Here is a 19,050-nt window from a genome sequence, read left to right on the forward strand (position 1 = left end):
TATACCAAGCCTGTGCTCCGCAACGGGAGAGGCCACAGCAGTGAGAGGTCCGCGTACCGCAAAAAAAAAAAAAAAATTACCAAGAATCTATAAAAAAATAAATAACGAAAATACGCATTATTGAAACCAACAGGATATGGCCAAAGTGGTCCTCGGAGGGAAATCTATAACCCTCAACATGATTACTGGGCGAGAGAACAGTGATAAACAAACGGGCCTTCTATGCAAAAGTCAAAAGAGAAAAAAGAAAAGAAAAACTAAAAAAACGGGAGGAATTAAAACAGAAGTAGTGGGGAATTCCCTGGTGGTCCAGAGGTTAGGACTCCACGCTTTCACTGCCAGGGCCCGGGTTCGATCCCTGGTTGGAGAACTAGGATACCACAAGCCACATGGCATGGCAAAAAAAAGGATAAATTAACTAAATTAAATAGAAGTAGTGAAGAGAAAAGCAGTTAATTGATAAAGATCGATTCGTCAATGAAGCAGATTCTTTGGGAAAAAAGTCAATACAGACACGAGACAGCTGGGTCCAGGACAAGGGAACAAAAAGAATAAGTAGATTCAGGACTGAGACATGGATTCATAGGCTCCGGACACGCAGGCTCAGCGGCCATGGCTCACGGGCCTAGCCGCTCCGCGGCATGTGGGATCCTCCCAGACCGGGGCACGAACCTGTGTCCCCTGCATCGGCAGGCGGACTCTCGACCACTGCACCACCAGGGAAGCCCGGATTCCTATATTATTAAAGAATGCAACATGAACCATTTTTAAATGTGTCTGAAACGGATGATTTTTTTCCCCAACAAAATGCTAGAATTTACAAGAGGAGTGGACAAAATCGCAACAGGCCAATCGCCGCAGCAGAAATAAAGCAGCTGGGGAAGGTGTCACATGCAAACAGGGTGGCAGTCTGCTCCCCAGTGCCCAGAGAATGGGGGGCCCCACTTGCTGGAGACTGTTCCAGAGAAACTGGTGCAGAAACATGGCAGGGAGCCACAAGAAGCCTCAGTGCCACACGACATGGGAACGCAGGCAAAATGCAAAACGGATGCTGGCAGATCTGGTCTGGCAGCTAAACAAGGATATGGACCAAACCCAAAATTCAGGGAATAGCTGGGTGAGAAAAACCATTAATGGACAGCGTCAGGACGTGGGGAAGGAGGAAACCAGGGGCTGTCCTGAGGCACCCAACACACCACAGTGATGCCAATCACTCACGTGGATGGTCACACAGGACCAGAAGGAAACGCCCTGAACATGATAAACACAGACAGTCAGAGAGATCTATCTTGAATCAACAGCCAGGATCAGGCCCGGTCCTGCTGACAAGAAGCCGAACAGCACACACCCAATGTGGTTCTACGAACACTTGCTGATGTGAAAAGGCACATGGCCTCCGCACCAGGATGGAAGAGACCTGAGGATGAGTTACCTGGAAAACCAAGCCAAGGGAAGAATGCAAATAATTAGGGGATGTCAGGAGGCAACCAGGTAGAAAATATGGTAAAAAAGATCCCCAAACCACAGCATGGAAAATCCTAAAACACCTAGAAACAACCCTCACTGCAAAAGTATGTGAGCAAATTAAGGAAGAAAACTATAAAATGGCTAAGTACCTTATGCTTTCATTTTCAAAGTTTATCTTAAAAACTTAATATTAAGGGTCAAAACTTAAGGAAGAAAACACCAAGTTCTTAAAATATGAAAATGCACTACTATAAACACAAACAGTTCTTCCGAAATTTACCTATGAATTTAACATAACATCAAAATCCCAACAGGTAGGCTTGTTTGTTTTGGAGGGATGTGGGAGGAGACATAACAGTTATTCTAAAGATCATGAAGAAGAATCAGCATGTCTGAATATGGGGTGGGGGTGGGGGACCCTGAAAAACAACAATTGAAGACTATAAAAACACCACAAAGCTAAAGTAACTAGGGGACTTCCCTGGTGGTCCAGTGGCTAAGACTCCACACTCCCAATTCAGGGGGCCTGGGGTTTGATCCCTGGAGAGGGGCCTATATCCTACATGCCACAACTAAAGACCCCACATGCCACAACTAAAGATTCTGCATGCTGCAACTAAAGACCCCACATGCCACAAATGAAGATCCCACACGCCACAACTAAAGATCCCACATGTGGCAACGAAGATCCCACACGCTGCAACTAAGACCCCGCACAGCCAAATAAAAGAAAAGAAAAGAAAAAGAAAAAAGAAAAATTTAGTAATAATTCTAAAAAGCTACGGTAACTGACACCAGGTAGTACTAAAGTAACAGGAAGGTAAAAAGATGAGACAAAAATTCATGGGTAAATGGCAATTTAGGAAATGCTTTAAGGTATTTCGAACCACCAAGAAAGGTTTTCTTGAGTTTATTCTGTTGTCCTAGAACTTCCTAAATTAAATGCTTACTCCATTTCTTTTCATTGTATCTGAAGACTGTCAAAGGCTATGATTCTTCCCTAAATACAGCTTTAGCTGCACCTTGTAGCTTCAGTGTGTTTAGATTATTGCTGATTTCCGTCTAGCCTGTTTTAATTTCCTCTTTAACCCAAGAGGTAAACAAAAAAGAATTTTGTTATTTCCAAGTCATTAAGCTTTTTACTTATTTCTACGCTTTTTGGTCTTTCACTTCCAGTTTTACCACATTGTTCTCAAAGAATATGGCTTATACTTTGGTCACTTTTTTTTTTTGGTCACTTTCTTTATGTTACAGGTTTTTTTCTGTGCACGGTATGTGACCAATTTTTATAAGAACGGTATGATCTCTTTTACAAGGCATGGCCTTTAAAGGTAAGGGCTTCTAACTGGAGGTGCCCCTCAGAATTGCCTGGAAACTCTTACAGGCCCCATCCCAGGCTTTTTATCAGTGTCTCTGGGTCCAGGGCCCAGGGGTGTGTGTTCTGAGCACTCCCACGGGTGAGCTGGATGTGTGCCCTTGGCCAGGAACTGCTGCATAAGCTCAACCTTGATCACTTCACTGTTGAGGTTCTCTACCTCCCACTTATTTTTCACTTTTTTGCTCTGCCAAGAACTGCAAAGGCATGCTTTTCTGCCCTCCAGCATCTTTTCCCGTATATTCCTCAACTTGATGGAATGAGGTACAGGCACATTCATGACTGTCACATCTGCAATGCAGAATGGACTGTGTCATCTAATTCTCAAGGATTTTGCAGAAATGGCACCAAAGCTAGAACAACATAGAAGACTTGACAACATAAAACTGAAACCTGTAAAGCACTGAGGAAAATTAAAAGTCTCCATCATCAACAACAGTTATAAGTGAAAACTTAGGGAAAAGGCTGCAGATCACAAAAGACTAACATCCTTCCTCTATAAAAAGCTATTACAAATCAGTAAGTGCAGCACAGTGCAGCAGTACAAGACACTACAGGGAAACAACACTGGGTGGCTGGCTGAGATGGTTAATGAACTCTGAATTTCAGCTTCATCGTAAGTAAAACGGGGATGACAATCGCCCTTATTTCACCAACCTGTGAGGAGTGAGGACTCAGAATAAACTATCCAGGCTCAGTGCCTGGCATACAGCGCTCAACAAATGTTGACTTAAGTTGCTGTTGATAAGTGTTACTGTTGCTGTTGTTTTAAAAAGTTCACCAGATACCAATAAAAAGGAACAAGCTGTTGATCCAGCCAACAACTTGGAGGGATTTCCAAGGAACTGTGCTCAGCAGAAAAAGCCAATCTCAGAAGGTTCCATGCTGTATGGTTCCATGTATGTAACATTCTCGACACAACAAAGTTGGGAAGATGGAAAAGAGTAAATCAGGGGTCGTTAGGGTGAGGGGTGGTGGGTGGTGGGTGACAGCAGGTGGGAGGTCATGAGGCGATAGAACAATTCTGAACAGACCACGGTGGTGGCTTCATGGCACTACACACGGGATAAAACCAAGCAGAACTACACACACACAAATGTGGGCACGCAGATCTTGTGAATAAACTACAGTATCCAAATAAACTCTTGTAGACCGTACCAAGCTCAGCCTCCCGAGTTGGTGTCATGTGAGGAACTTGCAGGATTGACAGCTGGGGAGGCTGGGGAGGGGCGTGTGGGGCCGCCCCGCACATTTCTTTGCAACTTCCTGTGAATATATCACTATTTCAAAATAAAAAGTTCACCAAATCCAAGAAAAAAAGGGGGTAGTGATCAGAAATTCATCAAAAAATAACTCATCTGTCCAAGCTGCTTTTGGAAAGATAATCGCCCATGATTAACATGTAAATGCCCATTGAAACGGCACATTTGGAAGAGGTTGGAAACAGCCAGCACTGGGACGCCAGAGGGACATTCTTACTGTGGAAGCAAGTCCACGGCTGGCAGTTCTAGCCGGGAACTTACTCTGAGGCCATAACCGCACAGCTGTGCTGAACCAGGGTAGATGCCGCCTTGCCTACCTGTTAGGTTTGTACCCAAGGGCACGTTACCTTTAGAGTCACACAGACCAGGAAAGCTGTGAGACAGGAAAACAGGGAAGACGTCGTCTCCTCCGGTGTCAGCAGGTGTTTCCCCATATCTCGTGGGGCCTCGGACCCTGTAGGTTGTGGCAGAGGACGTGCTGCCACTGAGAGATCTGTGCCCTGGGGTTTCCCAAAAGGGAGGGAGTGGAAAAATTATCCCCGTTCTGCAGTCTTCTGCTCTAGATGATGAGGAGAAATCCTCTGGCCTCAGGGACGGCGCAAGCAGCCCGCACACCCCACACGCGCAGCTCCTCTTCCCGAGACCTTCAGAGACCCCTCCTCAGAGACCTGTCCCCGCTGGCCTGGGTTGCTCCTCTCCTAACATGAAGTGCCCTTTCGAAGTGAATCTAAAAGAAGCAAGTTGACTCAAAGGAATTCTAAGTAGAGAGACACTAGGCCAAGACTTGCAAGGAGGGTGAAGGGGAGAATGTGGCTGAGCGTGACCTACTAGCATTCAGAAACTCTTGTCCCCTTAAAGCGACACTGCCCGTCTGCAGGGCGGTGACCCATCTTACAGATGAAAAAAGCTGAGGCTCAGAAAGGGGTGACTTCCCCAAGCCCTATCCCGCTGTTGGACCACCAACCTTTCCACCCCCCCCACCTTCCCCTGGAGTCTCCAGCTCCACCAACAAGGGAGTAGGGAAATGAGCTCAGAGCTGGGAGAGCCCCCCAAAGGGATCAGTCTCAGTTCCTGTGGCTCCCGGGTCTGGAGCTGCAAACCCCTGCACCCCCTCAAGGCAGACACCGAGATGCGCCCCACGCCTCAGTTTATAAGGCACTTTCACGCCCAAGGACTCGCTGAACCCTCTGCCGATGGGGGGACTCCCATTTTACAGACTAGGAAACTGAGGCTTGCAGTCACACCACCTGTGTCAGGTGACACGGCCTGCCTTGTGCCTGAAGTGGCAGCAAGGAGGGAACCTCTAAGCTCAGGTCTTAGGGCTCCCGGTCCTGTGCCCCCTCCCCCGCCCCAGACAGCACTAACTGCTCAAATGAATTGGGGAAAGGGGTCCCCAGCTGTGTGTCCAGAACTGGAGACCTCCTGGGCTGGACCAACCACACCACAACCCTCGTGGGGAAGAAGAAAACTCAGCCCGATGTGCAGCGGGACAAGGCTGGACCCTCCCCACCTGAAGTGGCCAGGGCAGGGCCCTTGAGCGGGCTGCGGCTGCAGAAACCACACAAAATCAACCTGCAAAATTCACAGGGGTCCCAGTCAGGCTGGGCCAGGCATGGGGTGTCCTGGAGGGGCCCCTTCCTTGGGGGTTACTGGCCCCAAGTGGACACTGGGCAACAGGAGAGAGCAGGGGGATGACCTGGGGGAAGATGAGGGAGGGACTGTGCCACCACCTCCAGGAAGCCTGCCGGGGCCTGACCCTCTGCCTGAGGCAGGGGAGCAGCAGCACCCCCTGCTCCCCAGGGCTGTTTTGGGAATGGGGAGGCAGGGTGGCCTGTGGGGATTTCCACACTTCAGGGAGGACTCTGGCCAGCCCTGAGGCCACTTCCTCAGGCGGACAGGAAGGCCAGCGTGGGGCAGTGGGGTCAGCAACACGATGTCCCTCCTTTTGCGGGGGGGGTGGGAGGAGTACAAACCACCCTTGAAACCCCCTCCTCCTCCAGCCAGAGCCCACTAGACACCCTGATAGAATCTGGAAAAGACAGACCCTTCCATCTTGGACCCCAGAGACATGGGGGGACACGGCCCCCATCCCAAGACCCCAAAAAGATACTGAAGTCCGTGCAGAGCTCTGGCCTGCCCAAGGGGTCCCCTATATCCTCCCGACAGCCAGAGCGGGCTCCTCCCCATGCATGTGGCTCCTCTCAAAAGCCCGAGTTCACAAGGCCCTGCACGGCCTGCCCTCCCCCCCTCCTCTCCCCACCCCTCCTCCCTCTCCCCCTCCCTCACTCTGCTCCATCCACACAGGCCTCCTCACTGTTCCTCCAACTCGCCAGGCATGGTGCTGCCCCAGGGCCTTTGAGCCCCCACGCCTCTGCTCAAACATCCAAACACCTCTGTGGAGACAGCCCCTACTGCCCTCCCCACCACTCTGCAACCTGACCCCTGCTCTATGCTCCTTGAGGCCATGCCATCTGTCCTCCCTGGGCCATGTCCTCTGCACTCAGTACCAGGCAGAGTGACCAGCTCATCCAGGTGTGCCTGGGATGACCCCAGTTGGAACGTTCAAAGTCCCAGATCCCAGGAACCCCCCCCAGACCTCGAACAAACCAGGCCAGGTGATCACGCTAGTGCCAGGTCTCATCAACGATCAGCACCTAATACATACTTGAATGAAAACAGCCAGGATCAGATCAGGATTTGGAGAAAGCTGGGGTTCCATATCACACTCCTCCTGGGCCTCAGGTTCCCTCCCTGGGGAGGGACTGGACACCCAGAACCCCACTGGGGCCAAGGAGACCCTGGAGGCTCAAGTGCCCAGCTCACCCAGGCCCTCGTGAGTCACCGAGTCCCCCACACCCGGACCAGGGGCCAGGCTCTCGGGGCAGGGTGGACGGTGACACCATGCTGACCACGGGGCTCCCTCCCTTAGCCCCAAGGCAAGTCACACAAGCACAGTGGCAGCCGCCTCCTGGGGTTCCCTTGGGCTCACCATCCCCCCACCGCACGCCCACATGGGCACCTGGACCTCCGCCCCAGGCCCCTCACCCCCACTCCACCTGGCAGGCCTGAGCGCTGCCCCCAAACACCTCTCCCCTTAGTGCCTAGTCCACAAGGCTGCGCCCGGCAGCCAGCCCCACCCCACGGTCGCCCCCCCTCACCCTCCATGCGCCCACCCTTCACACGCGGTGATCTCCTCAAGCAAACAAGAAGCCCCCAGGCAGCCAGCGGGGTCCTACCTGAGCTTCCAAACTGGGCCCCGGCCAGGGAGGTGGGCCGGCTCTTCCCATTGGCCACCGGCAGGGGGAACATCTGCGGGGAGAAAGAGGAGGTGAGGGGGGGGTGCACAGCCCAGGGCCACAGCTCTGCCGGGGTCCTGTCCCCCAGGAGGCCCGAGGCGCCCCGAGGGCCCTGGTGGGAAGAGGCTCCCCGGTGCCCCTCCGGAGCAGGGAAAACTCCCCTGTTTACCTCTGTATTTGTTTTACGGGAATGAAATAACATGAAGGCATTTGATACAATGTATCCGCTTAAAAGTGATCCAAAGTTTTCTTCAAGTTTTGGCTTTATAAAAAATGAGATCACTTACACTCCCAGGTGGATCGCTTGTCCCACCCGTGTCCCAGCCGCGGACCCCGACCTTCACCCTAGGAGCCCGGCATCCACCTCCCCACGAGCCCCTGACCCCGAGCGGTGGGAGTGCAGGGAAGACAGCCAGGCCCCACCACTGGGATGGTGAGCAGGGAGGCCCCCACGAGCCGGGCTCCGGGCTCAGAGCTGCACCCTTCCCGGCCAACGACAGTGCAGTTCTCCCGGGTGGGCGGGCACCGAGTGTGAGTGCATGGCCACGACCCCCCCCAACTCGCTCACCCAAACCCAGTGTTAAGTCCCTCAAGATTAAACAGCTTAGCAGCATTAACTGGGAAAACCCAACATCAACAAACCCTCGTGCTGCAGAAGAAACAAACCATGACCCTGCCCTGCCCCAATGGCCTGAGTTTCAGAGGTTCTTTTGGGGACCAAGCAATTTAGAGTGGCCGCAATCAGCATTAAGGCTCTGTGGGGAGCGGCTGACAAGCAGGACATGGGGGTGTGCGTTCTGTGGGCATGACTTGGGGCAGCATCACAAGCCCTGGGAGTGACCCAGGAAAGGGGGTCCTGCCCCCACACCCTGTTCTCCAGAAGGGGAAACTGAGGCCACAGGCTGATCTGGCAGGGCGAGTGCAGACTCGGGGCAGGTGTGCACCCAGGCACACCCAGGACTCGGGTTCTCACGGGGTCTGTAGTCCTCTCCGGGGGCAGGGCTGTGCTCACCGCACCCAGGGCCTTGGCTTCAAGGCGGGCCCCTTTCCTGCTGGGGACACTGAGGCTTGCGCTGGGGGAGGGGCAGGCCTGGGGATCAGGAGTCTGAGGGGGGTGGTGCTCAATTCTGTTTCTGTTTCGCCCTCCAGGGTGCCAGGGGCCGCTGACGTGGCACTTGCCGCGGGGTGGGTGGGGTGGGTGGAGGGAACTGGTCTGTGTCCTGCGGGCACTGAAGGTCTGTGATCAGCCCAGCCAGGCCCCCACACCCCCCTCGGAGCCTCAGTATTCCCTTCTGTGAAACGGACGCAGCGTTCGCACCGTGCAGGCTGTTATGAAACCCAAACGCACGTGGGCATCGTGGGCACGTAAGGGCCTCTGCACGCGCAAAGCTCAGAGGAGCACGGTCGGGCCACCAGGCGAGCCCACAGCACCCTCCCCGGCCCCTCGCCCTTCACGGCTGTCGTCAGACCCAGGGACCACCTGAGGCCCACACCCCCTCGGAGCCACCAGCTTAGCAGGCGAAGCTCAGGGCTGGGGCAGAGGTGCAGTTTTACCAGCTAGGAGGAGCCGCTTTTCCTGGCACTGAACTGGCAGTTGCCTCGTTGACTTTAGAGGGACCTACCCCAAGGAAGCGCTTTCCCTTCAAAATCTTTTCAGTCGAAAATTTGTTTCAAAAAAACAAATTAACTCAGTGTCTCTGGGGCAGGTGGGAAGAAAAGGGTGTGAGCCTCCTGTGATGGGGGGCTGCCTCAGGGCCTCCCTCCTCACGGGAACAAGGAGGTCGAACAAAAATCCACTTCTGGGTTTTCCCAGAGGACACCCACTGGGCACCTCGCACGCTCAGCTTCACCTTCCTCATCTGTGAAATGGGTCTGAGCTGGGGGCGGGGGAGTTTGGACCCCCTGGACAGCAGGGGGTGGTGGGCAAGTGGTTGAGGCTGTGGGTGTGGGGGGGGCGAGATCAGAACCTGTACCACCCCCTCCCCTGACCCCCAAGCCGGTCTGTTCTGGCCCAGTGGTCTGTGACTTGTCAGTTTAACAAAAAAACAACTGAGCAGCACCCCTGATTCCTCAGCTGGGACGCAAAAATAAAACGGGGCTTAAAAATACCGGCATGGCCCTTCCGGAGCCGCGGCCGCTCCGTCCCGTGGGCTGTGTTTTTCCGCAGGGCGGATGATGTCGTTTCAGTTTGGGGACTTTTGTTTCGACAGACCTCAGTGGCCTGGGCCTCATACCGGCAGAGAATTAAATTCAGACCGAAAGCATCCTCCCTGAACCCATTTCAAACCAAAATAGTGCTCGCTGGGGGAGGGGTGGGGGCAGGATTTAGGGAGTCCACACACAGCTCCTGGGTTTGTGAGGAAACGCAGACCACCCCCCCTCCCCCCGACACAGGTGGCCCACTGCACAGACAGGCAAACCAAGGCCCCCAGCCCTCCAAGGGACGGTCCAGCTCCCAGCCTCCCTGGGCCCGCCTGAGCTGCGTGACCTCTGGAAGGCAGTACCCTCTCTGAACCTCCATCAGCCTGGCTGGGGAACGGGCTGTGTCAAATGGAGCACACCGCCTGGGAAGTGTGAGGACATCCCCCTGCCCCCCCCCACCCCGTAGACCCACAGCACTGGCTCTCGTGTCAATAAACTGAGGAATCACACGTCCACTGCCTGTGACCTCTCCTCATTTACAGAAGGTCTCCACAGAGGACACCTAGACTATGGGCTCCCACCATCTTTGGCACCCATGAGAGCATGAATAACCCCGATCACACAGTTTTACAGGTCCCAAGGCAAGGTCACTGCATGCCCAGAGCCAAGCTGGGGCCTCACAGCCGAGCCTCCCCAGAGAAAAGCTAAAGGCCATGGGCAGTCCCTCCCTCGCTCCGGACCTCAGTTTCCCCAACTGAAAAGTGGTGGGTTGGACCCACTCTGTGCCTGGGCAAACAGCTGGATGACGACGGGTGCCTCTGGAAGCCGACAAGGGCCCCAAAGCTGCACCCCGCCGCGGAGGCGTCAACCCATCCATCCGAGGGCGCCCCAATTCCCCTAGCCCCACCTGGGGCTCTTTAACCCATAGGAGCTTGAGGTCCAGATGCTGGCAGTGTTTTTGGCACAAGCTTCTTTCCCAATGTCTGGGGGGTGCAGGAGTGTGGACAGCTGGGCATGCGGGGGGCAGGGGGGAGACGACGGGGGGGGGGACGGAGAGGGCCGCAGACGACGGGGGGGGGGGACGGAGAGGGCCGCTCACCATGCTGAAGTCTAGGAGATCACTGAGCTCCTTGTCCGTGCCCACGGGCGCCATCCTCTGTGGCTGGTTCATTCTCCAGCGGCAACAGGGAGCCAGGGGCCGGGGGTGGGCTCCTCAGGCCTAGAGACAGCCCTGCAGGGTGCCCGCAACGGATGCAAGGAGAGGTGAGGGGTGGAGAAAAGAAGAGCTATGAGTGACAGTGGCCGAGGTGAGCAGATGGGGGAGAGCTCTTTAAGAGCCCCTCTAACTGCTCTGGATCTGGGTCTTCCAAGGCTGCGTCCCTCCCAGACTCTGAGACATGGGGGTGGGACAGCCAGAATTCAGGGACTGGGGCCCCTAGAGACCCCTCCCCAGAGCCCTCAGGGAGTTTGAACAATGTGGGGGGAGCGCAGAGTACATTCCCTGAACTCCCTCTGCGACCACCAAGGAATCAAGTTGCAAATTTTAAACTGGATGCGGGGTAGAGTGGTCCCTTCCCAGCTTAGCCAGAACCCGCCCCTCTCCCCGCCACCTCTCCCATTTCCACCCACCCTCAGGCTTTCCACTGGCCCCACCCCAGGAAGGGGGAGGGGCGACCCGGCCCCGCCCCAAGGGAAATTTGGTGACACCCCCCCAGCAGCTGTCAGAGCACGTTGAAGTCCCGGTCACCCCCAAATTCAAAGCAAAAGAAATCCACAAGACGGCGAAACCCCCTTCCTGCTCCACAACTAAATAGGGGGGACGCCCCGCGCAGGGACCTACCCGCAAAGCTTCCCACTACACTTAACCTCCTCCCCCCCATAAAAAACAACCAAATTCTGGAAAAAAAAAAAAAACAACACCCTAGATTGTTTTATTGTCACGATGTATCCGGGAATTATTCTTAAGCAACTTTGAAAACATCCCTTGCGGGGGTGGGGGTCCCAAGACCAGGGTTTCCCCCCACCCCGCACGGTCCCTAGGGGCTCCATTCTAGCATGGGGGGGATCCACCTGCCGGGCCCCATCCCACACCCTGGAAAGAGAGGAAGACAGGGTCTCCGTCCCACAGTCAGACAGTGAAGTCCCTCCAGCTTCTCTTCCCCGAGCCCCAGGTGCGGGCGGGGGTCGCGAGCGAAAGGGGGTTCCGAGATCGAGGGAGACCCGACCTCAGAAGCGGAGAAACCCCCGCTTTGTTTGCCAACTGGAGACGAGTGTGAAACGGATGCCCCAGCGCAACCCCTCCCCCGCGAAGCTTTTTCTTTTTTGGAAAGCGTGTGAAACTGACTTTTTTTGAAGAGTACGAAACCGCACTTTTTCGTGGGGTGGCTGAAACCGATTTTAAGGCAGATCTGGGGGGGCTAAACAGGCTTCTCTAGAAGAGCTGAAACACTTCTGGGGTGTCACGAGAACTTTTGGGGGCTCGAAGGGGACTCGAAGGACGTGTGAAGCCACCCTGGGAGCAGAGAAGCAGAAACGTCTTCCTTTGGGGGGGGAGGGGTGGGAGGAGGCCCGGGAAACCAATCCCCACCCCACCCCCCGCAGCCGGTGCGGGCGGCGCAGCCCGGGAACCCTTTGAAGCTCGGGGCGCAGCCGCTGCCACCGCGCTGCTCGCCCCGAAGCTGCCGCCCGTGCCCGCGGAGCGCGGAACAGATGGGGCCCCCGGCCCGGCCCCCGGCCCGAGCCCGCAGGCGCGCGGCGCACCTTCCCCGCAGACAAAAGGACGCTCCCTCTCCCTCACTCGCTCCCCTCCAAACTCCGCCGCCGGCCGGGCCCGCGGGGGAAGGGGCGCTCGCGGCCTCTGCGCCGCTGCCCCGCCGCGAAGTTGGGCGGCCCCGCGGCGCCCCCCGCGCCCCCGCCCGGCTCCGCAAACTTTCCCGAAGTGCCGACCGGCGGGGGCGCGCGAGCCCGAGCGCGCACTCCACGTCGCCGGCCCCCTCCAGCGCGCAAAGTTGGAGAACAATGACTCCGGCCGCGCCGCCCCCCGCCCCCGCCCCGCGTCCCCGGGTGCCCGCGTCCCCGGGTGCCCGCGTCCCGCCGCCGTGCGGGAAGGCCCGGCCCGCCGGACACCAAGCGGCGGACGGTCCCGGCGCGCTCACCTGCTCGGCGTGGCCCGGCCCGCAGCGCACGGGGGGCGGCGGCATGAACGGCCCCCCCGGACAAAGGGGCGTCGCGGCCCCGAAGGGCGCGCGTGGGCGGCGGCGCGTGGCCCGGCTCCCCGCGTGTCCGCCCCGCGGGCCCTACGCGGCCAAGGCGCTGGCGGAGGCGGCGTGCGAGGAGCCCGCGGTGCCCGCCGGCCGCGTCGCTGGGCTCGGTCCGGCCCGCTACGCCCGCGGCCGCCGCCGCTGCCTCATCTTCCTGCGGCGGGAGACATGTTCCGCCCCCCACCCCGCGCCGCGCCGCGCCCCGCCTCCCGCCCCTGCCAGGCCCCGCCCCGCACGCGCCCCGCCCCGCCGCCGTCCGCGGATCCCTCCGCCGTTGCCCGCTCGCCCGGCCGCCGCCGCCCGCCCCACGCTTCCGCTGAACGCGGCTGAGGTCCCGCGGAGTCAGGAGCCTGGACCGGGCGCGCTGGGGTTCCGTCGGCCAACGACCGGGGTCGAGGGCAGGGACTATCTTCCAGCGCGGAGGCGCACGTGGTCTCAGTGCACTGCCTGACGCAAGCGGGTAGGGCAGTGAGATGGAAAGATAAGGCAGAGCGACCGGGGCCAATCGGAGAGTGCGAAAGCCTGATTGGCGGGGCCCTCGGCCTTTCGTAACTAGGCCCCGCCTCCACCCCGCCCCCTTCGCTCGTCCCAATGAAGGAAGAGGCAGGACTCTCTGAGCTAGAGGCCGCGAGAAGCGGTAGGGGGTGGGGCTTGCAGTTTTATTTTCAGGTTTGCGTGGCCGCCCGCACGGCCGTTTTGGCTCGGTCGTATCTGAGTTCCTAATGCTGGACCCCGGTGCTGGGTGTGGCGAGCGTTTCAGACCCCCCGAGAACGATTCAGACTAATCTTACCTGCCAGGCCACCGATGCCAGCTCTGTTTTAGGGTCAGACAGCCCCACGTGTAACCCGCTCTGTGCTTCTGACTTGCTGGTTGCCTTTGCCTGCCTGAGACTCAGTTTATTGATCCATAAAATGGGATCTGGACCTGAGTTTGGGCAGTACTAAGGCCGGACCAGGGCTTCTGACTCTCAGTGGTCTGAGAGTCCACTTAGATCCCAAGGCCCCACACACACAGCCAGGGGCTCTTCAGCTTTTGGGAACCATAGACCCTACAGAATAAAAATAATAATTAGTATAAATTAAAATAACACAATCTTTCGTGGCCCCCTGTGTCCTCAGAGAGAAAGCTACACTCCCTTGCAGGCTGGGAAGAGGCCACGGGTACCCCTGGCCCACTGGGCTCCGGCCTCAGCGGCCTCCTCCTCCTCCTCACTATTCCAGAACCTGCCACGCTCATTCTCATCTCTGGGCCATTGCCCTGGCTGTGCCCTCTGCCTGGAAGGCTCTTCCACCCCATCTGCAGCCCTGAGTTCCCACAGTTCAGGGCAGCCCTCGGTCCAGGGAGCAGGGCTGAAAGGAAGGAAGAAAAGTGGGGGTCCTGGGGGGAGGGGGGTGGAGAAGACCCCAGGGGCAGGTGGGGAGCTCATGGGGCTCCTTTAATAAAGCCTCTTCCTGCTACATGCAAACTGGGCTGACCTTCACCCTGACCCCGTCTGGGCCAGAGCGCCTCCATGTGCCACAGGTCTGGGGAGAGGACTGAGGGTCTTGGGGTCGGGGTTCAAATCCCTCATCCCTCCCAGCATCACTGTGACCTCGGCCAAGTTCTTGCCACTCTCTTGGCCTCAGTTTCCCCATCAGGAGAATGGAAGGGTGATGGGCACAGAGTAGGTGCTGATGGGCACAGAGTAGGTGCTGAGGACATGTGTGTTCATCCTGCGGCCTCTCCCCACTGTAAGACCTAGGTGTCCGAAATGAGGGTCCCCTCAGCCCACAGTCTTTCCCTGGGCCAACCATGACCGCACAAGTCCATGGTCTGCTCTGGCTTCCTCCTAGCCTGAGGGGTTTCTCAAGGACCAGGCTGAGGCTGAGGCCCCTCCGGGACCCCAGCCTCACTCAGGTCGGGCCAGCACCCTCTCCCCCGACAATGCTAAGGTTCTAACCCGCATGGGGCCAGTGTTCCTGGAGTTGACACACCCACCGAAGCAGGGGAATGATCCATTCATGGGCCATGCAAATACTGAGCACAGATAGTGTGCCAAGCTTGGTGCTGGACACTGGCGCACATTGGTGACTGTGACCTGTCCAGTCCCCATCCTCCAAGGCAAGATGAGCCATCAAAGGCTTCCCCCCCAGGGCATCCCCCCAGGGCTTCCCCCCAGGGCATCCCCCCAGGGCTTCCCCCCCAGGGCTTCCCCCCCCAGGGCTTCCCTGGTGGTGCAGTGGTTAAGAATCCGCCTGCCAATGCAGGGGACACAGGTTCGATCCCTGGGCCAGGAAGATCCCACATACCGCGGAGCAACTAAGCCTGTGCACCACAACTACCGAGCCTGCACTCTAGACCCCAAGAGCCGCAACTACTGAGCCCGCGTGCCACAACTACTGAAGCCCACACACCTAGAGCCCGTGCACCGCAACAAAGAGTAGCCCCCGCTCACCGCAATTAGAGAAAGCCCGTGCGCAGCAAGAAATTCCTAGCACAGCCAAAAATAAATTAATTAATTAATTTTTTTAAAAGGCTCCTCCCTTTAGTCCCAAATGTGCTCTTTCCATCCATATGTTTGGCTGTCAGGTCCTCACGCCTGAGTGATTAAACCCATTGTACAGATGAGGAAAATGAGGTTTAGAAATCTCCTCCCTGGGGCCCAGTCCACCCTGGGGCTCACACCTGCCAGAAGGCCCTCCCGGCACCCACAGGCCACCGTTGTCTTCCTTGGGGAGACCCAGCTTGGGGCTGAGTCACCGGGAGGAGCAGCCCGTGGGGGCCCCACTCGGCCACAAGCTCTGCCCAGCCCCAAGGCCCGGGTGTGCCCTACAGGGCCCTGGCATGGGGACAGGCAGCCAGCAGCTGGTGCCAGGGGCCCCTCGAGGCCAGCCACAGCCCGCCCCCCCCCCTCCTGACTGCGGCCTTTGTTCTCCTTTGGGTGCCAGCCGGGCAGGCAGGCTGGAGCCAGGGACCTGCCTCCCCACCTGGGGCTGCCTTCCCTCCCCCCAAGCCAAACCTACTGTGCGCTGCCGGGGTTAGGGACCCAGAGGAGGAGGAGGACCCCATTCCTGGTTGAGCAAACTCATGCCAAGGACAGATTCCCACCAGTGAGTGGGGCAGCTGGGGACAGAACATGGGGATGGTGGTGGAAACTTCCAGAAGACAGTAGTTGTGCAGGCCACGGTTGAGCACGGAGAGAAAGCAGTTGGACTTAGCACTTGGGGGCCACCCTGCTGACATCGTGCTTATTTGTCTCCAGAGTGGGCACCTTCTCCTGGGCTGTGAACAAGCCCACCCCCAACACTCTCCCACCCCCACCCAGCCCCTCCCTGCTTTTCTGAAGCCCGGGAGGAAGGGAGGGGCCCTTATCAGTCGAGCCAGACCCCACACACAAACCTAGGTTCAGGGTCCCGAGGGAAGCAGGGGGCGGCACTGCCTCTGGAGCTGGGGGCTTGGTAAGCCACCCCTGTGGAGGGGCCTGGCCCCGATTTGTCCACGCTCACCATGACCCCCACCCCAGACATCATCTGGGCTCATTCATTCATTCATTCATTCATTCTCCCTGGATTCTGGGAGAGAGGTCTCTGCAGGGCCTGTTGCTCGGGTCTGGGGCCAAGGGCTCTCGCTGGATACAGGGTGGGGGGCTTCTTACCCTATGCAGAGGAGGGAGGAGGTGCTGGCCGTGGCGGGCATAAAGTGGACGATGAAGCAGCACTGCTGGCCACTCCCCAAGCCTGCCTCCCCTGGCGCTCACAGCCGTGGGCATAAGGAGGGGACCCCGTCCCTCCACCTGAGCTTGTCCTAGGGAGCCAGAGGGCCAGGAGGGCTGGGCAGGGTGGGTGCCTGGAGCCCCAGCCTCGTCCTCCCCATTGCCGGGGCACGAGGAGGGGCTCTAAACTTACCTTCTCTGCGGTGGGTTCCCTGGGGCAGCGACACTTGGATGTGACCAGAAAGATGAATGATATCAGTGGGTGAAGAATAGGAAGCACTGGGAGTGGGGGCACTGCACAGGTTACTTCAGGAAGCCATGAGGCTGGAGCCCAGACAATTGGAGGGAAGATGAGCGAAGGTCAGGGGCACTGGGTCTCCATGGTGGGGTCACTATGGAGCCTCGTGGGGATCTGAGCAGGAGAGAGAAGCGGTCCCAGTGGTGCCATTTGGAGGCTGCAAGTTCAAAGGGGAGGAGGAAGGATGATCTTTAGGGGAGAGAGGGGCTGGCCGTGGGGTGGTGAGCTGGGTGGGCTGGGGGTACGTTTGAGGGGTAACAGAAGGCTTGCCTGGGGTGGGGGTGAGGAGGCAGCCACCTATGGGCACTGGGTGTGAGGCCTGGGACCTCACTGCCTCAGTAGTGGTGCCCTCCTCTGAGCAGGGCCGTCTCAGGGCCAGTGACAGGGATGAATGGGGCACAGGAAGCCCGCGTCCCAGTCCCAGCCCTGCCAAGGCCCCAGGGGACAGAGCCCCAGGGGGCAGAGCCAGGGCTTGGCCACGAGGGGCTGCACGAATGAATGAATGAGCACCGCCCCAAGCTGAGCCCCAATTCTGCTCTGAGCCCCTACCCTGGATCAAACCCTGAGACCAAGCTGAGCCCCTGGTCCTGGCCCAAGCCCGACCGCACTGAGCCTCTCCCACCCGGGCCCCCCACCTGCCCCCTCCCCCTGCCCTGTGCCCATCCGCCCCGGCGGGCTGGTGCCACCTGTCGAGGGCTGCCCTTCCTCCTCCTGGCCCGGTGCCCACAGCTCCTGACTCAGGGGCCCTGGGGGCCTGTCCCACCACATTCCGGGGCGGCCTGTGTCAACACTGGGCGCCTCCCCCTGGACTGGCCCCCAGGCATTGTTCGGCCCAGTTCTGGGGCGGGGGTGGGGGTGGGCGAGGGGGGCAGGGCAGGGGACCTACTGCTGCCCATGGCCCCACCCACAGGGTGGCCCCACTGACTTCTGCCTGCGGCGGCATGGGGGTGCTCCTAGCTACCCAGGGCACAGACACCCTTCTCCCCAGTGCCCTGCAGCTCCCCTGAGCTTCATGCGGTGGGAACCACCCGTTGCTCAGATGGGCAAACTAAGGCTCTGGCCCCTGCCTAAGGCAGGCCAGCCTCCTATACCTGGTTCACCTGTCCGCCCAAGCTCCTTCACCTGTTCCCTGGTGCCTTCCAGGAACAGGGGGACATCCTGGCTGCCAGCACCTTGCCACACTAAGGGGTGTGGGTTTTACTCAAGGGTGCTGGGGAAAGCCAGGAGGGCAACGTGGTTTCCTTGGGGACACAGGAGCTGAGACTGAAAGGTTGAGGGAGGGTGATCAGGAAGAGGGCACAGCTGGGGCCAGGGCCGGGTGTGGCCTGGGGGATCAAAATTGTTCCCTGGTGTGCACTGAGGGCCCTGGAGAGCCCTGGCACCGACCCTGGTCCCGGCCACCCTGTCTGGAGCTGGGACCCCTTGCCTGCCCCTCCTCAGCCCCCCGTGAGTTTCCAGGCCTTTGTCCTGGCTGTGCCCTCCTCCCGGGTCACCCTTCCTCTTGCTGTGCCTGACTCTCTCCTCCTCATCCTTCGGCCCTCAGCTTGGGTGCCACCTCCTCCAGAAAGCCTTCCCAGCCAGCAGGGCAGGCCAGGCCCCCTGCCTGTCTTATAACTCCTGTCACCATTCATCCGTCTTTTTGCCGTTTCTGTCACCCCGTCACTCGCGCCAGATTAAGGGCTCCCGGGTGGCGGCCCAAGCTTCCTTGCTCACTGTCACGCCACGAGGCATGGGGCATACCAGGTGCTGTGGAGGCCTGGAGGGTGGCAGTGAGGCAGCCGAGGTCCAGCAGGGCTCCTGGTTCCTAGGGACAGGTTTGGGGCCAGACAGGTGGGTGTCCCGGGGAGGACCCGGAGCGTGAGGACTCTTCCCAGCCCCTCAGCCCTGCTCCCCAACAGGTTTGAGTTCAAGTCCCACCCCCACCCCACCCCGAGTCTTGGCTGTATGACCCTGGGCAGGGCTGGACTGGGTCATCTCCGGGCCCCAGGAACTGCTCAGTGGCACTTTCCCTGCAGGTATCATCTCACTGAATCTCACCTCAGCCCTGTGAGGCAGTGACCATACGGCGTCCGTGTTGTACATGGTAAAACTGATGCCCAGAGGAATGCAGCCACATGACCAAAGCCACCTGACCAGGCGGCGAACTCAGCAGGGCTCCATGCTCAGGACCATCTGAGGGCAGGGTCCCTGGGTAGGTGCTTACAAGGGGCAAGTCAATGGTGTCACCCATCAACATGATGCAGTTTTTCTGCCCAGCA

At 58.4% G+C, this 19,050-nt stretch overlaps 1 protein-coding gene across 17 annotated transcripts in view; it reads right to left on the minus strand.

Annotated features, from left to right (window-relative positions):
- TCF3 (transcription factor 3) overlaps positions 1-13,747 on the minus strand; it is a 34,806-nt gene extending 21,059 nt beyond the window's left edge. For 14 of the 17 annotated variants that reach the window (XM_030845740.2, XM_030845732.2, XM_030845734.2 and 11 more), the window contains exons 1-3: positions 12,698-12,827; positions 10,642-10,773; positions 7,341-7,413 (exon numbers count right to left, since the gene is read on the minus strand). In XM_030845740.2, the coding sequence (XP_030701600.1) occupies positions 7,341-7,413; positions 10,642-10,713 (145 nt within the window). In that variant the 5' untranslated portion in view covers positions 10,714-10,773; positions 12,698-12,827. Of the gene's footprint in view, positions 1-7,340; positions 7,414-10,641; positions 10,774-12,302; positions 12,425-12,697; positions 12,828-13,593 lie in introns of those variants that run through there. The other 3 variants (XM_060297399.2, XM_060297400.1, XM_030845735.2) reach the window with 3 other exon arrangements.
- Positions 13,748-19,050: the final 5,303 nt, after the last annotated feature.

This window comes from Globicephala melas, chromosome 3 (assembly GCF_963455315.2).
Source record: "Globicephala melas chromosome 3, mGloMel1.2, whole genome shotgun sequence".
Taxonomy (NCBI): Eukaryota; Metazoa; Chordata; class Mammalia; order Artiodactyla; family Delphinidae; genus Globicephala; species Globicephala melas.